The sequence below is a fragment of the Tigriopus californicus genome, chromosome 1 (assembly GCF_007210705.1).
Source record: "Tigriopus californicus strain San Diego chromosome 1, Tcal_SD_v2.1, whole genome shotgun sequence".
Classification (NCBI taxonomy): Eukaryota; Metazoa; Arthropoda; class Copepoda; order Harpacticoida; family Harpacticidae; genus Tigriopus; species Tigriopus californicus.
Window position 1 is genome coordinate 11,863,542 of NC_081440.1, and position 22,521 is coordinate 11,886,062.

At 42.8% G+C, this 22,521-nt stretch overlaps 2 protein-coding genes across 3 annotated transcripts; both read left to right on the forward strand.

The window, feature by feature from the left end:
• Positions 1-709: 709 nt before the first annotated feature.
• On the forward strand, positions 710-3,572 carry LOC131887385 (uncharacterized). Its single transcript, XM_059235981.1, has 2 exons — positions 710-998; positions 3,355-3,572. The coding sequence occupies exons 1-2, from the start codon at positions 807-809 to the stop codon at positions 3,541-3,543; spliced, it is 381 nt and encodes a 126-aa protein (XP_059091964.1). The 5' UTR covers positions 710-806; the 3' UTR covers positions 3,544-3,572.
• Positions 3,573-4,294: 722 nt separating this feature from the next.
• On the forward strand, positions 4,295-22,102 carry LOC131887278 (colorectal mutant cancer protein-like). 2 transcript variants are annotated; one of them, XM_059235845.1, is made up of 7 exons: positions 4,295-4,771; positions 11,879-12,105; positions 14,581-14,702; positions 17,192-18,121; positions 20,246-20,706; positions 20,859-21,476; positions 21,720-22,102. In XM_059235845.1, the coding sequence occupies exons 1-7, from the start codon at positions 4,656-4,658 to the stop codon at positions 21,907-21,909; spliced, it is 2,664 nt and encodes an 887-aa protein (XP_059091828.1). In that variant the 5' UTR covers positions 4,295-4,655; the 3' UTR covers positions 21,910-22,102. The 2 variants fall into 2 exon arrangements, with proteins under 2 accessions (XP_059091828.1, XP_059091836.1); XM_059235853.1 differs by lacking the exon at positions 4,295-4,771 and adding an exon at positions 10,917-11,199.
• Positions 22,103-22,521: the final 419 nt, after the last annotated feature.

Consider the following 22,521-nt stretch of genomic DNA (forward strand, 5'->3'; position numbering starts at 1 on the left):
CTTCAGCAATATTTTTTTCACCGAAAAGGGAAAAAAATCAACGCAGAAAGTCAGCATTTGGAAACAAAAAAGTAAAAACAAATAGTCATAGAACAATGGCAAATAATACAAAATGGTAAGAAAAGCGAAAAAACAGAGTTGCATGTTTCAAACAGCCCTGATGATCAAGATTTAGTCTTTCTTGCCTCTCGTGGACTAGACTTTGAAGTTAGAAAATATTACTGCGAAGCTATGTAATTGTTTCAGTATACACAATACGAAAAATTGCAATTCATATTTCGCTTAGGTCTCAAATCTCTTTCCGTCTAGATCCTTTACATGCTACTATAGAGTAAAAAGTGAGAGGTTGCGCTATGTAGTGTGCAAGCTTTGCGAGCGAATTTTTCTCTCCTAGTTTTTTAAAATGTCCTCTGGATTAGAGATAGAGACTAGAGTAGAGAGACGAAGGTCTTGGTTGTTTGTACTTCAACTGTAAAGTATTGAAGTAAAAGCGAATCCCCAATGTAAGATGTAGGTGGCTGAATATTACAGTAAGTAAATTTTCAAGTAATTTGAGCGCTTATAGCAGTGTGCTATAAAATATGAACGATTCAAATCATGGGTTGGGCCAGATAAGTGGCAACGCAAATCTAAGAGAGAGCCCAGGTGGTTTTCTCTTAATCTTTTAAAGCGGCCAATTATCTAAAACTCGGGGCCTTTAAGATTCAATTATGTTGATAAGGATTTCTTGATCAGATGATACTCTGAACCCCGACCTTTGAGTACTCCCTTGCTGTTCCCACCAAGTAGGTCGTCCTCACGAAATCATGAAGCAAACACTTGCCCTTTTTTCTTTGGTGGCTTTGGCCTTTTCTTGTGTTGCGGTGGCCAAAACCATTCATGCACCCAAATCCGAGGATGTTGTCCTTTGTGGCATCTGTCGAGTTATCGTGACAGAAATTGACAACTTCTTGACTTCCGATCAAACCGAGGATGATGTTATTGAATTTGTTGAACAGGTTAGTGAACAGACATCGGGGAATTTATTAACATAAAAATTTGATTCGACAAAAGTGCGAGCTTCTGTTTATGGGCATTTCTTCCGCAAATAGTGTTGCGGATGGTATTAGTCTTGATCGCCAAGGCGGTCCCTAATGTTCTCCAAATTATCAATGCTTTCTTGAAGAAGACTTAGAACTGATTTGATGTCCTCTTTGGCCCTATCGTATCTTAGATCCCTGACATCCCCAGTCATAGTTCCGATTGATTTCGTTACCAAATCGACCTCATTCTCTGTGGCCTTGGCCGAATCGCCCATTTCGCTTTCAGCTCGAAAGAGTTTAACCCTAGTTTTAGCCAAGGCCAGTGGGCCATCAGATCGCTTGAACCCACCTCGACTAGGAGGTGTGCTAAAACTGCAAGACTTGGGCGTCTCAATATACAAGGGCGTGGAGAGAATGGGCCGTTTAATTGGCGTCACATTCGGCGATTCTGGGGGCTCTCCAGCATTTTCGTGGAAGTGAGAGGACAGCCTCCTAGGGGTAGGGTTCTTCGTGGACTCGGCGTGAGGCAGGGCCTCGCCCTCGGAGAGATATGAGACCACCAAAGGCGAGCGAAGGTTCTCACTCAACCGAAGTTGGCTTCGTTCAGTCAGATCGGAATCCATCAGCACTTTTCTAGGATCTTCCATTAAGAAGTGAACTTTCTGCTGCAATTGTTCACCAAGAATACTGATTCCAGCGTTGCTGCTCTATTTCGTACAAAAAGCCAAGTACCGTCGTCTATTTAGCAAATTGCACATTCGTCGTCAAATTTGACTTTGAAAATCAAAGATATAGATGCGTGTTTATTCAACATACCAATCGAGGTTTTTTATTCATCTACTTGTGAGAAGACAAATGATAGAAGTTGGAAAACCTGAAAACGGAGTAGCTCTCTATTTTAATGATCTGTTGAACTCAAAAACATTAGCAAGGTTGAAGAAATTCGAACTCACCATACTAAATGTAAGCAACATATTTTCCATTTCATTACCTTGAATTTACTAATATCATTAAACCATTTCAATGAATACATTCAACTATACTGATGGCAACTTAAATGGATAACTGAGGATTTGAGCAACCCTGATGACAAAAAAATCTGAGTTAACCAGTAAATTAGCTTAGCATCACTGAAAGTTGACAATGGTGTATGTAGCTCGATCGAACCAAACTGTTGCTTTTTCCTTTGAAATGATCCGTTTAATTCACTTAAAGACGTCATCTCCATATTAAAATTGCAAAAGTACATCAGACCTTTAAGGAAATGAATGGTTTTATTTGTTCTTATTGAAGGAACATCTCACAATTTTGCAAAAAAACAGCCAACTGTTTTGACTCAATATCATGACCAAATATTCTATAAAGATTGAAAGGTAATAAATAGACGAATTATAACCTTTCATTTTATTCATACTGGGGTTGCATTCCCTGAAGCGGTTAGAAAAGCCCGTGAAAAAACAAACGAAAAAAAAATAAAAAAAAAATGTTTTGGCCCAGTTTTTGACTCCGCTTTATAACTGAATAGGGTAAAAATGAGACTCCAAACCTTCATTAAATCATAGCCGGCCTTAGTTGACGCGAAAGCAAAGGACAAGCAGATGTGGTCTAAATGTCAAAATATCAAAGTGGAAACAAAATAGAAATAAAGGAATCCTCTATTTTTGCCAAGTTTGCCTCATTAGGGTTCATCTAGCCATGAAGCATTAAACTTAAGATTTACAACCATGACACAGAGTTTCTGTTCCAAAATAAGACAAACTTAAGACAACGATTCCTGATTCTTGCCGGGTCCAATGTTCTGTACAAATCTGGCCATAATCCAATAAAAAACAGTATGATGATGAGTACTTGTACATTGTACATTGCATTACCTCATATCATCAGTACTATGAAACGACTTGTGGATGTGAATGATATCTTATAAAGTCCAATGTTGCGTCATTTTAATCTCGGTTGCTATAAGTGTCTTGCATACGAGTACATCCCTTTGCATTCGTGGAACAAAAAAGTTTGGTATTTATATAAAAGACAACTTTGCTCAAGGTCTTAGCTAAGGAATTAGAATGGCATTTTCCTGAGTCAACCATAAAATGGGCAAATAAATCTACACAAAAATATCCCAACATAAAGTCTTTTGGGTGCATATCTTATTACATAACGATGAATAGAGTCAATGCTCAGCGACCTTTTAGTTAGCAATTTTCTGGCTTAATCTGCATTGTTCTTTTCCTGGAAAGCAACTATTGATCTTTTTGTGAGTAATTGTTCTTTAATCTCTGATAACTGATAGCTGCAAACAAAAGACACTTACGATAATTGCTACTCTTTGCAGGTCTGCAATATCTTCGAAGGTGTCAGCCATGGAATCGCCCAAACATGCAAGGTCTTCATCGAAGAAAATGGTCCAGCCATCATTGAGAACCTGGTCAATGATAACTTGAGTCCGGACGAGATTTGCATCGACGCGCTAGAGCTCTGTGACCCCGTGGTCAATACCACCATAATCGCCGTTGGTTATTAAATCATTTGAAATAAAAGTACAGCAAGGTGTTCCAAGAACAAACCTTAATTGTTGAACCATTCCCACGGCCATTATCCCTTTCATGAGTTCCCATGATAACATGGCTTTGAGAGGATGTAGGATTTTTGTCGGAGTACTTGGTATCGTTCGAATCAACAAGAAAATGGTGGGTTATGCTCTTTACCCCGGGTTCACCCTACAGTCTAAGACAGATCAAATCAATGTGCCTCAGGAGCAAGAAAGAGCTTTTCAGTTCAGTGGGTTGCTTGGGTTGGTCGGTGAACTTTAGCAATGTGAGAATCAGTGAAGAGTTATGTCACCCAATGCTCTCCAACTTATAAAGAGTTACAAGTCAATTGTTGGTTGTCAAACGGTCCCAAGCATGCATCCTCAGTACCCAGCAATGCTCATGCGATAGGAGCATGATTAATGGTAATCATGTATTAACTTACCGGCTTGGAAATGACAACTTTTGGGCTTGTCAAATTGGAACATGCCTGGGTAGAATTGTAACGAAAACCTGATTTGATACAAATATTCTGAAGTTGTTGAGCAAAGTCAAAAGGTAGTCCTAAAAAAATATGAGTGGCACAACTTGGAAAATTGGTAGATGCCAGTTTGGTTCTACGCGGCTTTGAAGCCAGCCAGTAGAGAAAGAGAGGGAGATGTGCGGGTTCTGATAGGCTTCGTGAAAATCCTGCGAAGGGAGCGCGCTCCCTCTATGAATTACATGAGCTTCTCTTCAGTTCGAGTTAGTCCCTGGTCTTGAGAGGGTCCCTGTTGTTGTGACTGTCGATTTTTGGACAAAACTCTTCTGTTTACATCTGTCCCCCTGTGTTTATGACAAAATTGTTTACAACTGGAATAACGTTTTACAGAGAGGCTGTGCTTCTCCTGGACCAACGACACTCTGAAACTCAGTGAAATCTTTGTTTTATGTGCTGGAGAAGTGTTGGTGGCAGTGGTGGATCGATCCATCAGTGCAAGGAATAGTGTGTTTGCTAGTACTTCTACAGGCTCTCTCAGCATGATACCCATTACCAGTGAAACAAACCTAAAGTGATTTAGGTTCGGGGGGATAAGTAGCTGGGTGGACTAAGCCACGGAACAACATGACTGACCAGGGTCGTCATTTCCCAATCTTTGACATGGAGTCATTGGAGGATGAACGGGCTGCCAGGCTGTTGTTTATAGCTTGCGACAAGGATAGAGATGGGTTTATTACCAGGTAAATGATGACAACTGGACTCTATTCTTAGTGTTGTAATTCTTTCTTAGCACTTTTTTGTTAATAAGCTGATTTGTATTTTGTTTTCTGTTTCGTAGCTTTGCCGTAAGATGGCGCTTAAATGTGTGTTCAATAGTATTTTATCAAATCTAATAACAATAAACGACCGGGGCCGTTTTGAATACTAACATTGTATAAGGATGTCTCTGTTCACTGAATGATTGAGATGGTTGAATGGTTGAATTCGCTAGTTAAATGGCTCTATTGTTTGTTGTTCGATTGGTGAGGGCTCAAAGCAACTTCCATTTCAAAACAAAGCGAAAAGTATTGGACGATGTTGTCAATTCTTTGAGCGGAGTTAGGTATCCCATGCCTGTGTTGTTCTGTCTTTCTCATTTGTCATAGTTATTCGTTTCGAGTGATACGTAGAAAGACATGCCAATGCCAGACAAAATCCCTGCTCAAATATTGACACTGATTATCCGGGACGAGCATGTAGTAGAGCATTCAAGATGCGTACAACATTCGAACTTTGGAACCATTTCAAACGTCAGTAAATTCAAAGGTCCTTCTTTCACTGACTGCTGACTGGCTTCCTTTCCTTTGAATTGCATTTTGAAGTCGAATTTGGCCAATTTTTGAGCTTATACTGCCCTTGGAAGACGCTCGGGTAAACTTCATTGGCCATATCTGTCAAAATATCCATCTCCTTCGTTAATTTAAGTGTCATTGGATTCAATAGGCACTTAAATGAGGGAAAAATTACGAGGATTCTTGAAATTCGTAATCTTCTCAGAATATATGCTCAAATCACCTCCATTCGCCTCAAATACGCAAAAAAGATCCAAGGGTTCTATTCCAGTTATTTGCTCGCAATTTGGTTGCAAGTGTTGTCATGAAAGGCCATAGAATTAGACGTGACGCCAATCGTTGAGTACGGTTGGGACGCTGTAAGAATGTGTTTTTGGATTGGTTTAGTTGTGGCACCAGAAGTGGTGGTGCGGCAAATAATGACTAGACGTTTTACTTGAATGGGTCGGGTGGAATGGGGACCTCCATGGAGTCACGTGGGAGCCATAATTCACCCTCTGCTCCGCGACCATGCTGCCTCTAACCCCCGCCAATTGCATGAACCGACGACTCCAAATCCCTTGGACTGGATACATATATTTTGAGTTCAACAAGGGTGTCCTTAAGGAGCACTGTCAATCTGTGAGCGTTTTCTTTCCTAATGTACTGAAGCAAAATACATCTTCAAGCGGGCGAGTGACTTACTTGCTAACTATGAGATGGTATGAACTTCGACTTACTGTATTGTAGAGTAACTAGGTGTAGAAGAGACATTTATGAAATCCTTACTCCTGAATAGGACGCTGTATTTCATCACGTGCGATACTTTTTAACATATGCTAAATGATCAAATTAAGTGCATTGTGTGCTGGGCCATTCTCGATTGTAATATAAATGATCAAGATGATATTTTTGGTTGATAGTTCCCTGAGTAATTAATGGAGTTACACGGATTCGCTACAATTCTATGGCATTAACGTATACAGAAGTACTCTACAAATTACTCCCTGTTCGTCTTGTTATGTCAGCGTGTTCTAGAACGAACTTCAAAGAAAGTAGGGTAATGAAATTCGACATCTGAAAAGGGAATTTTGTAGGTCTTGGCAGTTTCACAAAAGAAGACCAAACCGAGGGGAATCAAAACCATGTCAATACAATAAAACCCTGAAGAAATCAAAGATTATCAACCTCTCGGGACAGAACTAGGAAAATGGGGGAATGGAAGGGACCCTCAATATTTCTTTTTGATCGACTTTTGCAGTCTATCCAAGCCGCCTTCTCTCATGGGACTGGCAATTTCCAATATAACAGGTCCTGAACTACATTTCCCTCGCTTGGAATGTTTCGTAATCTTGAACTCAATCACCAGTTTCCTTAGTAGTTTTGGCATTGGCAAAAAACCTCAAAACGTAATTATGTGAAAGTGTAAGGGAATAATTAAAATCCAATTATGTTTCATCTTAGCCTGTCTTGAATAGCGTGGGCAAAGATTAATCATTTCAATGGTTATACTCGCAGTAATAACTCCTATAATCTATCGATCGTGCGTTCTAGACCTCACGATCTCCAGACCAAAAAAATACTTTTTTAAAGCCAATATTGAATAATGAATACCAGCAAGATATCCTCAAAGCCTTAATTAGATGAAGTGTGTCCAAAAAAGGAGCTCAAGGAAAAACATCAGGTGTGCTGGTGCATTTTTTCATTGACGCGTGCTTTATCTTCAATCGTTGCTTAAGGGTATTAGATTTGCTAGAATGCTCGTTCATGACGTCAAAGTTCACCTGACACATAAAAGTGAGCGTTGTTTGGAAATCAACAGGTTTTGATAAAACACTGACTCAGAAAGAGGAAAATCTATCGAGAATATGTTTTTTGTCACGAAATAACGAAACTTGCCTTCGTTTTTGAGAATCGCGTGTTATGATAGAGCTCATTCGAAAATTAACTTGATCGATTATGAGTCTAGAATATTTCATAATTTACGAATTGGGGCCTACATTATTTGGTCTGAGAAGGCCCCCCGAGACTGATTCGAAATTTCCATTATTTTCTTTCAAAGGCTAATCATTTTGATTTAAAACAATAAAAAGGGGTTATAACTCTCAAATCGGGCCTGCCGTTATTAACAGTTTCAGACGCTTTACCTCTTATTCAACCTACCAACCAAATATGATGCATGAATGATGAAACCCGCCCACGACTTAAGCAATTACAAATTTGAGATTCTGAGTATTAACGTTTTTGGCAATGCTTTTTCTCCCTCCCTTATGATAAACCATCTTCCCCGCACACGCCATAGAATCTTCGAGCATCCTCTCAAAAAGAACCTAGTAATTTAATTTCATGAGCGATTACCTCTTTTATGGAAACATTTGGCAAATGATCCTTTTGTTTATCATTAGCTAAGAGTAGCTCAGAGAGCGTTCGAGACTTGCTTATCAAAACAAGTTTAGAGACCCAAATCGCCGCACTTGCTTGAGCAAGATTTGAAGAAAAAGACCTTTGGTTGCTGTTAAATTGGAATTTCTTTTCAAATTGAAGAGTGAAGTAGGGTTCGTCGAGAGGATTTTCCCTCGTGGTAGAGTGGTGATGGATACCCAAAGTGAAGGAGACGATTACTGCAAATGGGCTGGCATGACTCATCCTCTGGGCTCCTGTGCGCGAAATAATGGAAAACCATGAATGAAAGAGGGAGACCTCCACTAGGTCCCATTGCTGTCAATGGGGTGCGCTAGCCTTAATCTTTATGATGTCTTTATTCTAGGGGGGCATTGTAATAAATGGTCTTGATGCATTCGCATCTGATTAGGGTGTACACTTACACGGCTGCATGGCGGGTTCTTGCCGTTGGTGGTGTCCTGTTTCTGGTCATTTTATTTATAGCTTCTAATGCCTTCTTCAACTCCATAGATTAGATTGGTATGGATGCCTTTGGCGAAACTCTAGGTTGGATGTCTTATTCCAAGCTGACAAATATAATTATGCCTCGGAAAATAACCCAAAGGCACTCACGAGAGGTCATTGAGAAGTCTCAAGGTCTGTCCAAACATATAATGAAAATTTCAGATTGCTCCATTGTTATGTGGATGCCCTTGTGAACGGTCGAAACGTAAATTTGATGAGTCTCGTGACGAGGGCAGGGGCAAGATTTGGTCATAAAGGCATTCCGCTCCAGACCAAAAATAGAACAAAAGAACCTCATTCCCTGCACATTGACTTCCTCCTCGCAAATCAATTTAACACCAGCCGGAATCATACTAAGGACACATTGCCGAACGAATGCCCGACTGGCTACGCTGTCTTGATAAACTGGTGGTGAAGAATCTGGAAGACAGGATGAGTCATCCTACTCGAAGATGCTAAGAAGGCTTAACTATCTTCGTAAGGCATAACCAGTGCATAAAAAGTAGCATTCCCCCTCTTTGCAATCAAGTAATCTCCAAGGGAGGATCTTCAAGCGTATTACCTCAACGCGTTGAGGATCATCAGATCATTCTGAGAGAACCGCTTGATTCAACAAGTTTTCAGTCAGTCAGTCAGTAAGTCCGTCTGTTCTGCTCTGCTCTGTTCGTCTCCTCCTCACAAGCGTCCATCACTAGAAATCAGGCCAGGTGGGCCTAATGCTCGCTCGCTAGCAAGCCACAGATTCCGGGCCGTGGTTAGATGCAGCTTTCTGTCTCTTTGTCATGGCCCTACATATTGTTCTAATTAGTCGAAAAGTTAACCACATGACTCTTACGTTTTTACTTGACATTTGGGGGAACAACCAATGGTAGAGGGGTGTAGCGCTCTAGAAAAAGGTGCCCGAATCGGTGGTCTACTTGTAGCTCTTGACGCCACGAGAAGCAAACTAGGCAAAACGAAGCAGGTAGTCCCGCGGAGGCATGAGTTGGTACCAAAGCAAGGAGAACGTAGAGCGAGGAAGAAGAAGACGACGAAGAGGAAGGGAGAGTGTAGAAAATCACATCATGGACAAGCAAGTAGGGAAGGCAAGGAGGCATCAACATCATCATGCAGGCACCAAACTTGAGGAGTCTTTCAAGGTGTCTCATTTGGGCCACGAAGGGCTCGGAGTCGGTCGTGTGTGAACAAGATCATTTCTGTTGACAGACAAAGTGAATACGATAACAACAACAAAAACGCGAACAAACAAACAAACCCACCCACATCTGTGGTTTGGGTTCATTTGGTCTACTATTGAAAAGGGTAAGTAAGCACCACGGTTTACCTTCATCGATATCAAACAGGAACAACCCGTCAAAGGCATTTTCTAACTTGCTCAGTGCTTCCAATGTTACTTTGCATTGTCTTATTGTGAGGGCTACTAATGACAAAAGGCACGGACGATTTTCACGTGAGGAAGGAAATGACAGATTCTTGCACAATGATTGATTTTTTATTCACTTCTGCCTGCCTGCCTGCCAGCCTTGAGCTCTGAGAATTCAAAAAATCATGCATAATGATGATGGGGCTGACAGGAGAAGTAGGAAGAGGGAACGAAGCGAGATAGATTTTGGTAGCTCCTTCCATCCATTGAAGTCCGTCCAAGAAGTTTGCTTTCTGAGCCATAGCCTATGCAGGAATTGCAGAATGAGATCTCACAATTTGCCAAGAATCTCAAGTGGGTAATTTTCCAGAGAATCATCATCAGCGTTTTATCAACATGACATTGCCAAGAATGTACAAAAAACAAGTGAGTTGGACAATAAGTGGTGGGGGAAGAGGTGGTGCATTTTGGTAAAAATGGATTAGGAACTGAAGCAAAGGCTCGTATTACCTTCACCTGATTCCCACTAAACTCGAGCTAGTTCAACGCTCAATTTTCGAATTTCGAGGGGAGGCAATGGAAATGCTCCAAATGAATTATTATTCCTGGGCAAGTGAAGTACGCTACAAATTGGCCCAGTTTCTAAATGATGGGGCCCCGACTTGTGAGTGATGAAGTTTTGGGAGCTTTTTTGGTCTATCTCTGACGAAATCACCCACTGCAGTCGAGGGCAAGGAAGTCAAGTTCACCTGAGTTCGAGCAAAAAGAAGCTCAAACCAATCATGGAGCACCAATACCATCCATATGGAGTCGAGTAATGGGCAGGTCGTCGACGTCGTCGTTCCTCCTCCTCCGAAAATATGGCACTTCTTAAAAAGTGGGCCTCCCGCTTAGTAACGATCCCACCACTTCCTCGTGGCGATTTGAATCTCTATCATAATGATGAGTTATTGCTCTCCAAGCCCTAAGCAGGCGCACTTTTTTTGTTCCTCGTCATCAACGTAATGTGCTTCTTCACAGAGGCTTGTTTGTAATGCAGTTCGTAAAGCATCATAGTACTATACGTTCACTACCCTAGAATGAATTGTGGTGTAGTAGTAGTCTCAATGGGTTCGTTCAGTCCAATGCGTTCCTCGTCCCAACAAATCCGTGTCACATTCGAGGAAAGGGGATAAGATCTCTTCCACATGCATCAACATGTGGAATATCGCCTCCAAATACACAAACGGAATGTTTCGTAAGTACAGTAGTTTAGTTAGGAGGATAGGAGGGAGAGCAACTGAGCAGAACCCTGTTTAGGATGGAGCTCAGTATGTCGTTGTGCCCCCAAATTCACCACCACTTGTTTGCCCCTCCAAGTACGAGGGTTCAGTTCAGTTGGGAAACGATCTTGTAAGTGATAAGACCCGTGTTGTTTGTTGTTTGTGTGCATACGAATGAAGAAACCATAAAATAGTGCTCTGGCTCAGGATGGCTTGCTACGGGGCGTTTGTGACAAATCAGGACGTTAGATGACCGATTTGGAATTGTTAACGAATGTCCGACCGCCCTTTTTCCTCCGACGCCCACACACACACGATTTGAGACGGTAAGCTTAAAAAACTCCGTGGTATCTTGACTTGATCAAGAAGTCAGCCCTCCTTATGGGTGCTGATATGTCACTTTCAAGATTGGAGGCTCAACGTCGGAAGACTCAAGCCAAGCTTGTTGCCGCTGAATGCCTCCATCCAAGCAAGCTGCTCAGCCAACTGGCTGCGGTGTGGCTTCCACAATTCCATTAGTTATTCCTGTTCCCCCCACATGGTATTTTTTATCTTAAGTGCCGAATGGCGGATAAATTTATTTTCATGTGAAGTTTGGGGAGGAAGAACACGAAGAGGAGCAGTCGGTTTGAGGACCTGTGTGTGGAATTTTGCCGTTAGTAAAATACCCTGTCATCGGGCTCAGGAGAAAGAGAAAAAGAGAGAGAGGATTTTTTATCGTTAGTGTTGAAGGCGGTAATTTAGCTTCATTAAACATGGCAAGTTGGAATCGCATAGCGCACCCGAAATGTGTCTCAGTCACACAGCGACGCCATCTGGATACTCCTACTTGGCTACAATTTACCATGTTGCGAAAAAATTTCAGAGATTGCCGTATCATCCCCACCAATTTTCACCACATTCCTACCGACCTCTCAATGTTAATTATTGGTCGCAGTGGCCAATACTAACAATTCCAGCCCCAGGTCCATCATCCACAGAGCTGACTATTAATTTCAATTTCAGGCGTGATCTGGCCTCTCTAGTTCAAGAGTTGGGCTTGAACGACTCCGTGGATGATTTGCTGATTCAGTTGGGCGCGGGCTCGAGTGGAAGAATTTCTTGTCCCGAATTCCTGAGTCGGAGAAGCAAATTGTATCCTTGGACGGACCTGGTTGACACCACTGACCGCCGATCTGATGAGGGAGTGGTCAGCCAAGAAAACAGTCTGGAAAAACGAAGACACAATATTGGTAAGGAGGAGCCTTGTTTATCCACAGATCACAGATTGTCTAAGATGGTGATAGTTCAAACAAGATCTTGGTAGGCTTGGCGGCGACCGAGAGTGAAGAGTTCTAATTGCGAGTATGTGTATATTCAATTAGAAGTGGGCCATGACAAGGAGAGGAGTCTGTGAAGCGAATCTAATTTGATGGGAACTTGCCATTCACATTTGGAATCGCTTCATGGGAACATATTCTAACAATGCTAGAAACGTATTCCCAAAGAGGCATTCCATCTTCAAGACGTTGGACAAGAAGCAGAGTCAGAGGCAGATTGTGGAGTGTTGTTAGTCAAGAACTGCTAGTAGCTACGTAGTTGTGGTGCTTCTCAGGTTCTCGAATTTCACTGACAATGCTGTCCTTCACCATGACCAGCCGTTAGTTTGGGACAGACTCCTATTTGGGAAGAAAAGTGATGAACCACTCGTCTTTGTGCGGACTTATGAGTCCTCAACAGATTCATACGTACACACATGCACACACAATAGAGTGTATCTGTAGTGATACCGGTTGTCTTCGCAATGTTCTCAAATTTGTTTTACACCCTCTGGAAATGTGTAGAATGTGCCCACAGGAGGAAGACCGAGAGAGAGAGAGAGGGAGGGTAAAGGAAGCATTACTTTATCCGAGTTCCCAAATTCAGATTTATGTATCCTCCCTACCCTTCAACCCTCCCTCCCGCCGCAATCGTCGCTCTAGTTCTTGCTTTTTATAATTGTGTACTATGAATACTCGGCGCTCGCTCGATCACGAAAAGGATGCAGTTCTGACTCCCGCCATAAATTGCACCACATAAACTACATCAGAGAGGAACTCCAATTATGAGTACCACTTCCCCTTTTCATTTTGAATTGTCTTACATGGCCATTAGATTGGAACCCTTAATATGTATGTACGCAGTGCATCTGTGTACAATAGGAAAAGATTTGTCGCGTCTCTTGGAGAAGAATAGATGACATGGAAATCTACTTCTTTTGGGCTCTTTGTTCAAGTTTTGCCCAGTAAACCTTATCAGGCTAGGGCGACGTGTATTGGGAAGGACAATGGATTTCGAGCTACATAGCTGCCCCTCGTCCCCGGATAAACGAGTACACATCCATATTGGAAGCACACAAAGCCTACAAAGATGATCTTTTGTTGGAGAAATCGTTGGCTTGACCTCTACTCTTGGTTCATGCTTGCGGAAGAATGAAAATCATGATGATAACCATCGCCTTGGAGACCCCAAAGAAGGAGCCTCCCCACCCGAAATGCCAAAAAATCATGGCCATGCTCATCCTTGAAGACGAAATGCCAATGCCACAATTCATAAAGACCCTTTTCAAAGCGGTGTCAAAGCCACCGTTCTAGGTGTATACTAGTACTGGATAGTGCAGACTGTAGAGTATACTGTACGTGCGCTGTTCATACACACCGTACGAGGGCAAATAGAAAGAGAAGGAGGGGATTTTTTTTCGCTCTGAATGGTCGATATATTCAACACTTCACGGATTTGGGAGGATTAAATCCCTAATTTGGCATGAGTCAAGATTTTGAAAGCACATTCAGAGACTCGAGGCCAGGCCAGACGGCAGAGGTGGGCATCCGGAAGACCAATGTGTAACTCGTTGACGGCACAACTCATGTGAGTCAACCAATAGAATAGAATACCTTTGGCTCTTGATGCCAAGTGGAGGAGGGTTTTGGACTGCAACCTTGAAGAAAACAATCTGACGGTTATGTGTTTCAATTGCGTCCGGATTCAAATAGATCAGGTGGCTGGCCGGAGACTTTGCTCCAGAAATGGCCATAACCAACCATTAACTTTGATTGTTGAACTCCTGTTGTGAAGACGCAATTTCGGACAGTCAATTCTAAGATTCTTCCATATTTCAAGGAAGAAATAAAGCTGTTTTTTTTCATTCTTCAACTAAGTCGGATGCTTTAAAATGAAGGATTTAAAGGTTACAGGAGGGTTGACAAGTTATGCTAGACGAAGCGTGTGTCAGTATCATTGGTGTCCTCTCTGTTTCGGTTTCTTCTCGGAAGGTTGAATTCATCCAAGCTCAAATGTCCACTAATGCCCTTCACAAAAAGCCCTCCTGCTCCCCTATAGATCCTTAGAGATAAAAAGATTTGACCCCATTCGCTTGGGTCATGTTTTCGACCGGAGATAATCTCCGCTTTATTCAAGCGACAAATTTCAAGGGTATCAGATGGTGTCGTCCGCTGTAGGCGAGTTGAAGGAGGTCGAATGGTTTTTCAATCCCCACCTTATCCAATTTCAAACCCAAGCTCAGCTAGCGAGTTGGGGGTGACTTAATCTGAATCTTGAGACGTCCAGATGTTAGTTGTCGTTATCTTGTCTACATGGGTCTTTTAATTAGTCTCTGGTCGTCAGATGGCACTTCATTAGCCTTTGTGAATTATTTCAAGTAACGTTTCTCTTTCTCGTTTTCTTTACAGGGGCTGACGAGCTTTTGCGGAGAAAGTGGAACGAAATCACATCACCGGATGGAAAATTCAGATCTTTAAGTGCTGCTAATCCTCAAGATCGCCGATTAGACCTGGATTCTCTGACCAACTCTGTAAGTCTAACCAGCCCCTCAGAACATATTACTAGGCCAGTTAGATTCGCTACAATTTGCACAGGCTTATCCCCGTTTTATGTCTGACAAAAATGTTTTCTTTCTCTCATCTCTTAAATAAAGAGATAAGATCGAAAATCTTGCCTTTACTTCCACAAGCAAAATGGACTGGCTTGGAAAATACGTGCCGAGCTGCAGTAAAATAACAAAGATTTGGTCCTAAAAAACTCAGATGTGGCGAATGCGAGCTAGAATCCCGACTCTCATTTTGTTGTATTGTACTGTATGTATGTATAGTGATTCCGCCCGAAACTCTCGTGTGCAATGGCAATCTCGCGGCATTTGACCACAACTGTGCTGCATCCTTTGACTGTCCAACAATAGAAATGAAACTACCATATGCGACCACCCTCTTGGATCCTGAAGGTCCTGAAATGCGGACTTTTTGACTTTTTGACTTTTGTGGCTGTGGCTCTCTTTTCCCCCAGAGCTTCACTTTTCCCCCCAGGAGGGAACGACCACCCGGCCAGCGTTAGAAATAGACCAATATTTCCTTCTTACAAGCTAATCTATCCGATAGGAGTTTCTTTGAGGCTGTGACTAGGAAAAATATGCAGTATTCCAAAAAGGTTCGCCATCATATTTGATAGCACGATGGAAGTGAATTTGGTTCGTTCCAACAAATGTGTTGACGTTGGCCCGGACAGCATGGGGCATTTGGCACAACTGCTGAATAATACTTGCGCTATCTGCTGGAACTTGAAATGGGGGAACATCGGGGTTGGGATTGGTTGAAGGGATGTCAAATAGTTACGCTACATACATAGTACACCCGACAAAGTTGAAGATGAAGGGGGTGCAAACGAAAAACGGAGTTAAACAATGCGTGATAGTCCTTGTCAAAAGCGGATAATTTATGTCTGCATCTATTTGCGCATGTCTTTCACCGTGGAACGAACTCAGTCGAGGGTGCGGGTGGTTTGAAAAATGCTCAAAGAAGACTTCCCGACGCGTTCAAAATGACAGCACGTCTCGTTAAGGAGTACTTAAAAGTGCGAGTGTTTGAGCCCGTGAAGCCAGATACCGAAGAGTTGGACTCCGACGTTTTGGGGTCGACCTTTAAATTTGAAATCATTGGCATTCCATCGTTACAATTGAATGGAGAAATTTTCCAATCGATCGCTTGATTCCTCTGAAGAGTGCCATTCCTCTGTCCAACTTCCTCCACAGACTCTCCGAGACCAGATGGAATAATGGAGCTGTTTGTATTCCCCGGCTCGACATGATCGCCGTTGAATCGGGATGACGCACCTCTCTGGTTGTGTGTTTCGATCGGTCTCTCTCTCTCTCTCTCTTGTTGGCTTTTCCCCCCTTGGTTCTTGCGCAGAGATCTTCCTCCTTTTTTGGCTTTACCATTTTAAGAATCACCCCCTGGTTGAGTGACGTCACCTACCCCTGCCAATGCGGGTTTATGGGCCATAAAACGTATACATCTAGCTCGGGGACTCGGGATTTAGATTGATGTCGGAATGGAGCGAGTAAATCAAAAAGTCATACCTCCGAAAGCGATGGAACGAAGAAAGGCAATTTCCGAAGAAAAATCGACTCTCATAGTTGGGTATTAACTTGAGAGGGATGAAATTAGTATTGTTGAGGGGAGCAACACCAGTCAAATAATGATAGACTTGGGGAACACATTCCACATCCCACTTTGTCTCGGCAGCTTTGGTTTGAATTCAGTGTAACTCAGATTTCAATGTATCGCAACTATACGAAGTAAGGTCGAACCTCATCACATGTCAAACTTTCAGAGGAAATGAATGCCACAAAATGAAGCACGGCAGTCTCACAGTAGGTTAAGTCTCGTATAGATCCATCTATAGCGCACCTATCCACTATTGGATCGGCATCATAGGTAGGTGAATTTTTGAATACGACTGGCGGACATGGGAGATGCCAACTCCTGTCATGAGAACTGATTTCAATCTCGCTTTTTGCCCAATACCGCTGTCAAAGTCAAATTCTCTCCAGTCATGAAGAACAATCCCAAACTGAGTACCAACAATGTCTTGAGGGGGTGATTGGATTCATTGCAAAACTTGCTATATGTAGTGAGCGAGAAAGAACTGGAGATTTCTTTTTATGATTCTAGCCGTTAGGAAAACGCTAAATGAGTCGGCACAGTTTTACACTCAGGCCATTATTGGTGTCATTTGGCAGTAAAATATGGCTCCTAGTTTCCAGTAGCATGACCTCATATCGAATGTTGCTATTGAACATGATCCCAAAATGAGGCTAAATTACTCTGAGTCGTGGAAAGTAGTAGACACACGACGCATGAGATTGGAAAGAGTGCGTGCTCTTGGAGAAAATGACAAAAAAGAACGAACGAACGATCTTCTCCGACTCGACAGGGTTAGAAAAAGTTTCTGATTCGACAAAAACTTACCTTGCATGTGTTTAATTAGCGTCTTTTGATTAAATTTCAGATCCATATGTCTGCTCTGGGCTCATTGCAACGAGAAATTGAAAGTCTCTCACGTCGTCTCCAAGAAGTGGAATTGGAACGAGATAACCTCAAAAGGTCCATGATAAATAATGGTACTCGATCATCATCCACTACTTTGGACGATAATCTTCAGGACGATTCAACGCTAAGTAATGATGAACTAGAACTTCAATGTCAAAGATACGAAGAGAGGATGGTGGAACTGCACTCGGTTATTGCCGAACTCACACGTAAATTGCAATCTCAAGAAGACGATGTCATCCGTGAAGAGTCTGAATTTGAAGACACTCAAAGCATCGTGACCGACTCATGTGCCGAAGACGATGAGTGCAATGATGGCGAGGACGAAGATTACAACAGCCTAGCGTTTGAGCGCGATTTAGAGCGAAACGCCCTCTTTCGGCACAACAGAAATCCCGGAGGAGGAGGCGTGTCCCGAAACAGCCGGATCTATGGGTCGTCTTCATCAGATTCGTTCAGCGCCGAGCGCGCCGAGTACGAGGCCGAGATTTCGAGGCTTCATGAGAAGATCAAGGAATCTCAAGAAGAAAGCCAGAAATTGACCGATGAGCTCTGTGAGCGTGAACGACACCTGGTCGAGCAACAATTGGTCATCGATCAACTCCAATTGGAGCGGGATGCCTTCAAAAGGCAAGTGGACGACATCAAAACCACAGTTGAGTACCAAGAGGCGCGTATGGATCGACGAAGCGCCCACGCTTTAGGTGCGTCCACGGGCTCACCCCTTCATTCCACGTCCTCGGGTCGGTCTTCGTCCGAGCGAAGAAGTCTTCGAAGGAAACGGCACGATAAGCATGCAGCGATATCAGGCGTTCTGTCCGGCCCATCTACCCGAGAATCCACTCCAATGTCATCCTGTTCAAGAGAACCTCTCAGAAATACCAATAAGGTAAGACCGTGTCACAGTTGTTTGGCTTTGAAGTCACTGTCTTTTGTTATCGTCATGTACATGTACTGCACAGTACATTACATACGTAGAAGTCACTCGAAAAGGGTACTCATATGCGCACATGCTTCAGACCACTGGTTTTTATTTAAAGTCTCTGATGATGGGTTCGTTCGATTTGAGTCTGCTTCGTATTTTGCTCTCGAGATCAAGATCTTTGTCCATTCATCTTTGATGGCACTTGCGCAAACAAACTGTCCCGAAACTATCCATGGTGAATTCTTGGACCATAAAACTGAACAGTTCAAGCGGAATTTAAAGGCTCAAGATGTCATAAAATTGGCACTTTGTCGACTTTGCATGCTTTTTGTTGGTAGTGGTCTGCCTGAGTCTGCCTGTGCTCTGTGTCTAGTAAAAGGATGGTTGGATCCAAATTTGCATTCCATTCACGTTTGTGTGGTCAACTGATATCCTATAACGGATTTGAATCTAAGGAATCTGAGAAGCACCGACCACAGCTGGTTCAAAATGCAAGCTCGTAAAAGCTTTATAAAAAGAAGAAGACGAGGTGTGGGCTTTTAATATGCGAAGTACAATGTCCTACAATAACTCTCAGCTTCCCGGTTTAATGGCTGCCCCGAACTTTAGAAATGACATGCACAGGCAATTACTTTCCCTTCAATGAATGTCTTACATGGTGCATAAATCTTGTAGGCGCATGTGATTTCAAATTCTGGAGACGTTGTGGGAGCCAGTCCCCTTTGGGCCTTTGTTTCTGAGAATTAACACGTCCATTAAATTCTTGACATTTCTCTAATCATGTGAATTTTGCTAAGCTCAGTCCGCACTTTCCTGTCTTGACAAGTATTTTTCCCTTCTTTTTATTGCGGACGAGATCAACCCCTTACTAAAAACAAGTATATTTGAAGGAAATGTGTTGGATGGATTCTGATGTACTCGTACCTAAGGCATATGTGTAAACCTCGTCACACGAGCCCTTGCCATATAGTTGCAAAATTAAGGAAACAAACCTGTCCTAGTTGCAACCTAGTTGCGTATTTCGTGAAAGACATTGATGAATGTCTCCTTTTGTAACGGCCTTAGGCGAAATATATGTATTCCCTTGTCTGATTTGCTGAAATCCCCATCAAAAAGCATACCCCACGTAGAAAAACTGCTGAAACAGGGCTTGATGCCCTTTTATAACCCCTAGTAGAGGAATGGATAAGTCACACCTTTATTGTCACCACTTAAAGACTTGATAAAGATCAACTTACCAATTTGAATGGCTCTAAAAAAAACTCCTCGATGTGTGTGCAAGAATACCTGACCCCCAAAAGCTGTCAATTCACGTCTAATTTTGGCGCTATTCCTCTAATAGAGTCCCGCACTTTGTCGGTCTCGCCTTTGGCAGGCAAAAAATGGTTTCATGCCTAGTTTCAAAGTAGTTTCACGGGAATCAAACTTATTATCAACTTGAATGGAAGACATATCCTGGAGTCAAAAGCGAGAACCCAACATCAAACCCTGATTCCGAGACCCCCTCAAAGGCACTTGGTTTGAACTTCCACTGAACTGTTTTGGGAATCTAATTCAACGGCTTCAATTCTGAAATTTACCATTGAGACTGTAGTTCGTTCTAAGTTCAAAGATACGGTACATCTACATCTGCATGCGACGAATTAGAGACAGAAAACATGATTACAAGCCCATGCGTGTTTCGTGCAAATAATATTCATGTACTGTTCCAAGCTCGCCTTTTTTGGAACACGTGTTTGAATTGGCAAGCAGACAAAGAAAAGAGCGTGGCTTCGAAATTACTTATCTTAATTTTGGATTCCAGCGAAGCTGTAATCCATATCCTTCAAAACTTGGCCTATTCCTAATAATGAGGATGTTCGAAAATTATATGGAGTCCTCAAGACTCAGTGGTTATTTTATTCGATTGTATCTCGAGGTGCTTCGATGGGAATTGAGTTATGTGTGACATTTTTATTTTACGATTTCCTATGATCGGTTAGCCGCGATGCAATCTTTGCTCGCCAGAGGCTTTTATCTCTTGTCGTCCATTTTACGACCTATGAATATGAATTTCGTCATGAATGTTTGCAACGAACACTCTTTCAGGCCATTACGGCAAATCCCGATGAAAATCAAGTTCGTGAGCTCAAAATGGAACTGGAAAGAGCCACTTCCAAAATGGAGCATTTGCGGTCGCAAAACGAGGTTCTGACGTTGACCTTGGAGGATTCCAAATCCCTGACCGATCGCCTTACCGTTCTCCTGGGGAAATATGAATCCAACGCAGGTGCTCTGCAATTGGGCCTCAACTACTGTGATCATATGGTCGAGTCCTATGACGTCCTCGTGGCTCTTTTAGAGACGGAGGCCGACATTTTAGGTTGTCAGGACCCAGAAAAGAAACGTCAAGCCAGAAATAACCGGAAATCGGCCGAAATCGTGGCCCGACATCTCGTGTCGCGAGTAGATAAGTCTTTGAATCGCTCAGATTCAGGCATTCAAACGAGCCATCATTTGGATTCTTCGTTGCCGTGGGAAGATTCCTCCGGTTACAGTCAAACTACCAGGTAAGGGAATTGGATTGCATTACTGTGCTTGCAGCGTAGGATTTCTTTCGCGGTTAAAAGTCGAGCCACTTGAACTTTACCGACATCAAATATATCCCCGAGTAAGTGCGATTTTTGCGGTGCTCATTAAAACTCATTTGATCCTCTTTCAGCTCCACCAGCACGACATCCTCTTGCCTGATGGGAATGGGAAGTTCAGGAGGAGGAGGAGGAGGTGATGACTTTGGTAAGAGCGATGAAAGTCGACTCCGTGATCACATTTCGTCCCTCAAATCCATCCGGGCCTCAATTCAGAACTCTATCGTTGAATTAGAGCCACTTCATCACGATCCCGACCTTCCTCTGTTGACGACATCCTCATCCGGGACGTCCACACGCAGGACCTTGAAAGAGTCCAAATCCCACGTAGACCTCGAGCACGCTGTCCTTCAGCAGGAGCTAATGGCTAGTCGAGAAGAAAAGGCCGACCTGAGGGCCAAGGTCTACCTTTTAGAGAAGGAAAAGACCAACATGGATCTGATCATGGCAGATCGGATCTCAATCGAGCAAATGCTCCGGACCCACATACAACATCTTCAAGAGGAGCTTGCTCAAGTGGAGCGGGGATTTCAAGGTTCCGCCCACCTCATGTCGGACAAGAGTACTCGAGAATCTCAACTCAAGCAAAGAGTTGAGAGCCTTCTAGCTACCCTGGACAAGATATCCAAGAATGGGGAGCTACGCCAGAAGCAGTCCCAGGATTTGATGGATGATCTGAAACGGGCCAACAGGTAAGAAGCGACAAACACGTTCATTAATTCTGGAAGCGTCAGCCTCGCTGTTGTCTTGGCACCAAATCAGTGCCAGACAATTTAATATCCAAATTCATCCCAAAATCGACACCGCTAGCTTCGTTTCCATTTGGTGCCTAAACATTTCTTTGCGATCACGGAATGTTCTAAAACTTCCGGCTCGAATACAAACCTCCGACCGCTTGGATCCGATGTTTTCATCTCCTCTGGTCTTTTTCACAGCACCCTTACCGAGGCCTTGGATAAAAACAAGAAGAAATATTTGTCCAAACTCAGACGAATGGAGCAGCAAATGGTGTCGGTGATGACGGAAAAATCCGAGAAATCCTCCACTCGTCGGTGTCCCTCCGCCTCCACAGTCACGGCCAGTGTGAAATCCTCCATTCCGACTCCCATCCAGAAGTCCCAGTGATATTATCAGCCAAACCAATTAACCGTTCCTCATCAAAGCGCTGCCCTTCGGATCAACTGATGAATCGTAGTGTTACCCTGGCGTGTTGTACAAAAGGCGCACAATATGACACAGCAGTATTGAATAACACTTTTGCAGTGTGTTGACCTATAAAGTCAAAAGAGAGAAATATATCCTACTTTATCAGGCTAAATGGCCGTTGTGCTCTCATTTCTTGTTCACGTATCCATTTGAAACGGTTGAACTACGGTGCCATTGAGACTATGTAGGGTACTTCAGTTATGGTATGAGAGTAGGTCAAGGTAGTTTTTCTCCACATTCCGCCTTTCATGCTTTCCAACATTTGTAAGCATGTCCTGAGGGGAGATCTTGAAATAAATGGGGCATTTTTTTTAAAGAAGACATTCATAGGTGAACACTACACATTCCTTAAAATTCTCATGACTTTACTAATTGAACCGAGCTAATTCATTCTTTAAGCTTTAAAACAACCCTTAGCCAGGAAATCTTGAAAAACTCCGTTTAAAAAAAACATGAGGATATTTAACATCCCATTTGCTATCCAAGCTCATACATACAAATGAGTTTTATTGCTAAAGAGGGACTTCAAGA